General features: G+C 46.1%; 1 protein-coding gene across 1 annotated transcript; it reads left to right on the forward strand.

Annotated features, from left to right (window-relative positions):
• The first annotated feature begins 827 nt into the window (after nucleotides 1-827).
• LOC129832801 (uncharacterized) lies at nucleotides 828-4,518 on the forward strand. Its single transcript, XM_055896802.1, has 2 exons — nucleotides 828-839; nucleotides 3,844-4,518. The coding sequence occupies exons 1-2, from the start codon at nucleotides 828-830 to the stop codon at nucleotides 4,516-4,518; spliced, it is 687 nt and encodes a 228-aa protein (XP_055752777.1).
• The last annotated feature ends 295 nt before the right edge of the window (nucleotides 4,519-4,813 follow it).

Raw genomic sequence — 4,813 nt, forward strand, 5'->3', positions numbered from 1 at the left:
CTTATCGTCATTCGGTCTCTTTTTCTTTCCCTGCCTTATCGTCATTCGGTCTCTTTTTCTTTCCCTGCCTTATCATCATTCGGTCACTTTTTCTTTCCCTGCCTTATCGTCATCCAGTCTCTTTTTCTTTCCCTGCCTTATCGTCATCCAGTCTCTTTTTCTTTCTCTGCCTTATCGTCATCCAGTCTCTTTTTCTTTCTCTGCCTTATCGTCATCCAGTCTCTTTTTCTTTCCCTGCCTTATCGTCATCCAGTCTCTTTTTCTTTCCCTGCCTTATCATCATTCGGTCTCTTTTTCTTTCCCTGCCTTATCGTCATTCGGTCTCTTTTTCTTTCCCTGCCTTATCATTCAGTCTCTTTTTCTTTCCCTCTCTGTCGACGTGTCTCTCTTTCCTTCCCTCTCTGTCGATGTGTCTCTCTTTCCCTCTCTCTCTCTCTGTATATACTGAACAAAAATATAAATGCAACATGCAACAATTTCATTGATTTTACTGAGTTGCAGTCAAATGGAATGAATTAATTAGGTCCTATTCTATGGATTTCACATGATTGGGAAGACAGATATGCAGTCCCAAAATGCCATCGATAAAATGCAATTGATGTTTGTTGTCCCTAACTTATGTCTGCCCATACCTTTACCCCACCGCCACCATGGGGCACTCTGTTCACAATGTTGACATCAGCAAACAGCTAACCACACGACGCCATGACGGCGTAGTGTGTTACTAATGGTTTTCTTTGCGACTGTGGTCCCAGCTCTCTTCAGGTCATTGACCAGGTCCTGCCGTGTAGTTCTGGGCTGATCCCTCATCTTCCTCGTGATCATTGATGCCCCACGAGGTGAGATCTTGCATGGAGCCCCAGACCGAGGGTGATTGACCGTCATCTTGAACTTCTTCCATTTTCTAATAATTGCGCCAACAGTTGTTGCCTTCTCACCAAGCTGCTTGCCTATTGTCCTGTAGCCCATCCCAGCCTTGTGCAGGTCTACAATTTTATCCCTGATGTCCTTACACAGCTCTCTGGTCTTGGCCATTGTGGAGAGGTTGGAGTCTGTTTGATTGAGTGTGTGGACAGGTGTCTTTTGTACAGGTAACGAGTTCAAACAGGTGCAGTTAATACAGGTAATGAGTGGAGAACAGGAGGGCTTCTTAAAGAAAAACGAACAGGTCTGTGAGAGCCGGAATTCTTACTGGTTGGTAGGTGATCAAATACTTATGTCATGCAAATTAATTACTTAAAAATCATACAATGTGATTTTCTGGATTTTTGTTTTAGATTCCATCTCACAGTTTAAGTGTACCTATGATAAAAAATGACGGACCTCTACATGCTTTGTAAGTAGGAAGACCTGCAAAATCGGCAGTGTAGCAAATACTTGTTCTCCCCACTGTGTGTGTGTGTGTTTATATATATACTGCTCCAAAAAATTAAGGGAACACTAAAATAACACATCCTAGATCTGAATGAATGAAATATTATTATTAAATACTTTTTTCTTTACATAGTTGAATGTGCTGACAACAAAATCACACAAAAATTATCAATGGAAATTAAATTTATCAACCCATGGAGGTCTGGATTTGGAGTCACACTCAAAATTAAAGTGGAAAACCACACTACAGGCCGATCCAACTTTGATGTAATGTCCTTAAAACAAGTCAAAATGAGGCTCAGTAGTGTGTGTGGCCTCCACGACCTCCCTACAATGCCTGGGCATGCTCCTGATGAGGTGGCGGATGGTCTCCTGAGGGATCTCCTCCCAGACCTTGACTAAAGCATCCGCCAACTCCTGGACAGTCTGTGGTGCAACGTGGCGTTGGTGGATGGAGCGAGACATGATGTCCCAGATGTGCTCAATTGGATTCAGGTCTGGGGAACGGGCGGGCCATTCCATAGCATCAATGCCTTCCTCTTGCAGGAACTGCTGACACACTCCAGCCACATGAGGTCTAGCATTGTCTTGCATTAGGAGGAACCCAGGGCCAACCGCACCAGCATATGGTCTCACAAGGGGTCTGAAGATCTCATCTCGGTACCTAATGGCAGTCAGGCTACCTCTGGCGAGCACATGGAGGGCTGTGCGGCCCCCCAAAGAAATGCCACCCTACACCATGACTGACTCACCGCCAAACCGGTCATGCTGGAGGATGTTGCAGGCAGCAGAACGTTCGCCACGGCGTCTCCAGACTCTCTGTCACGTCTGTCACATGTGCTCAGTGTGAACCTGCTTTCATCTGTGAAGAGCACAGGGCGCCAGTGGCGAATTTGCCAATCTTGGTGTTCTCTGGCAAATGCCAAACGTCCTGCACGGTGTTGGGCTGTAAGCACAACCCCCACCTGTGGACGTCGGGCCCTCATACCACCCTCATGGAGTCTGTTTCTGACCGTTTGAGCAGACACATGCACATTTGTGGCCTGCTGGAGGTCATTTTGCAGGGCTCTGGCAGTGCTCCTCCTGATCCTCCTTGCACAAAGGCGGAGATAGCGGTCCTGCTGCTGGGTTGTTGCCCTCCTACGGCCTCCTCCACGTCTCCGGATGTACTGACCTGTCTCCTGGTAGCGCCTCCATGCTCTGGACACTACGCTGACAGACACAATAAACCTTCTTGCCACATCTCGCATTGATGTGCCATCCTGGATGAGCTGCACTACCTGAGCCACTTGTGTGGGTTGTAGACTCCGTCTCATGCTACCACTAGAGTGAAAGCACCACCAACATTCAAAAGTGACCAAAACATCAGCCCGGAAGCATAGGAACTGAGAAGTGGTCTGTGGTCACCACCTGCAGAACCACTACTTTATTGGGGGTGTCTTGCTAATTGCCTATACTTTCCACCTGTTGTCTATTCCATTTGCACAACAGCATGTGAAATGTATTGTCAATCAGTGTTGCTTCCTAAGTGGACAGTTTGATTTCACAGAAGTGTGATTGACTTGGAGTTACATTGTGTTGTTTAAGTGTTCCCTTTATTTTTTTGAGCAGTGTATATATATATATATATACTCTATATACCCCCTCTCTCTATACTCCCTCTCTCCATACTCTATCTACTCTCTCTCTATTGAATTTACTTGGACATGTTTTACATTTTAGTCATTTATCAGACAGTCTTATCCAGAGTGACTTAGTCAGTTCATTCAACTTTGGTACTGTGTATGGAAGACAGCAACAGGTAGATTGGGTAAATGTTGCTAAAGCATTAAACCCTAGTTTTAGAAGTCCAAAGTATAATCTGTACCAAATTAGGTTCTCTTTCACTCCTCCCTTTCCCTTCTTTCTGTCTATACACCTCCTTCCCGCTCTTCCCCCTCCCCCTTTCTTACTTCTCAATGCCTCACTGTGTTGTAGTCATAACTGTCTGGAACCGTGTTGTCTGTGCGTGTGGAACTGTGGTGGCGAGGAGCTCCTGTTATAAATGATGCCTTTTGGACGCCAGTCGCCTGTTGAATGGACGCTCTCTCTGCGGTCTCTGAAAAAAGGGAATGGAGGGACGTGTGTTTCCCATTACCAAAGGGTTTCCTCTTCTGCCCTGCTCCCCTGCAACTTGGGCCATACTGCAGTCTGGAGCTGATGCTGAGTGACAGGTTGTCAGTGTGAACTTCATAGACTCATCTGCAATAATACAGACTCACGCAAACACTCACACACATAAGTAAGGAATTCAAACGAGCACACACAGATACACACAGGCAGGGCGAGAGAGAGACAGGCACAGTGTGTTTGAGGGTTATAGGGTTGGTGGGACACTGAGAATACAGAGCAGCTGTACTGACTTACATGGATGCTGCTCTGTATTAAGACAACAAACCAAATCCAACCAACCGCTCGTGCTTCACCAAGCCCCCTTTCAACAAGAGACTAGCCAACCGCTCGTGCTTCACCAAGCCCCCTTTCAACAAGAGACTAGCCAACCGCTCGTGCTTCACCAAGCCCCCTTTCAACAAGAGACTAGCCAACCGCTCATGCTTCACCAAGCCCCCTTTCAACAAGAGACTAGCCAACCGCTCGTGCTTCACCAAGCCCCCTTTCAACAAGAGACTAGCCAACCGCTCGTGCTTCACCAAGCCTCCTTTCAACAAGAGACTAGCCAACCGCTCGTGCTTCACCAAGCCTCCTTTCAACAAGAGACTAGCCAACCGCTCATGCTTCACCAAGCTCCCTTTCAACAAGAGACTAGCCAACCGCTCGTGCTTCACCAAGCCCCCTTTCAACAAGAGACTAGCCAACCGCTCGTGCTTCACCAAGCTCCCTTTCAACAAGAGACTAGCCAGCCACTCATGCTTCACCAAGCCCCCTTTCAACAAGAGACTAGCCAACCGCTCGTGCTTCACCAAGCCCCCTTTCAACAAGAGACTAGCCAGACTCTCGTGCTTCACCAAGCCCCCTTTCAACAAGAGACTAGCCAACCGCTCGTGCTTCACCAAGCTCCCTTTCAACAAGAGACTAGCCAACCGCTCGTCCTTCACCAAGCCCCCTTTCAACAAGAGACTAGCCAGACATTTGATAATATGGTAACCACTAGAGGTCGACTGATTATGATTGTTCAACGCCGATACCGATGCTGATTATTGGAGGACCAAAAAAGCCGATAACGATTAATCGGACGATTTTAAAAATAAAAAAATATGTATTTCTAATAAGGACAATTACAACAATACTGAATGAACACTTATTTTAACTTAATATAATACATCAATACAATCAATTTAGCTTCAAATAAATAATGAAACAGGTTCAATTTGGTTTAAATAATGCAAAAACAAAGTGTTGGAGAAGAAAGTAAAAGTGCAATATGTGCCATGTAAAAAAG

Source organism: Salvelinus fontinalis, chromosome 34 (genome assembly GCF_029448725.1).
Source record: "Salvelinus fontinalis isolate EN_2023a chromosome 34, ASM2944872v1, whole genome shotgun sequence".
Lineage (NCBI taxonomy): Eukaryota > Metazoa > Chordata > Actinopteri > Salmoniformes > Salmonidae > Salvelinus > Salvelinus fontinalis.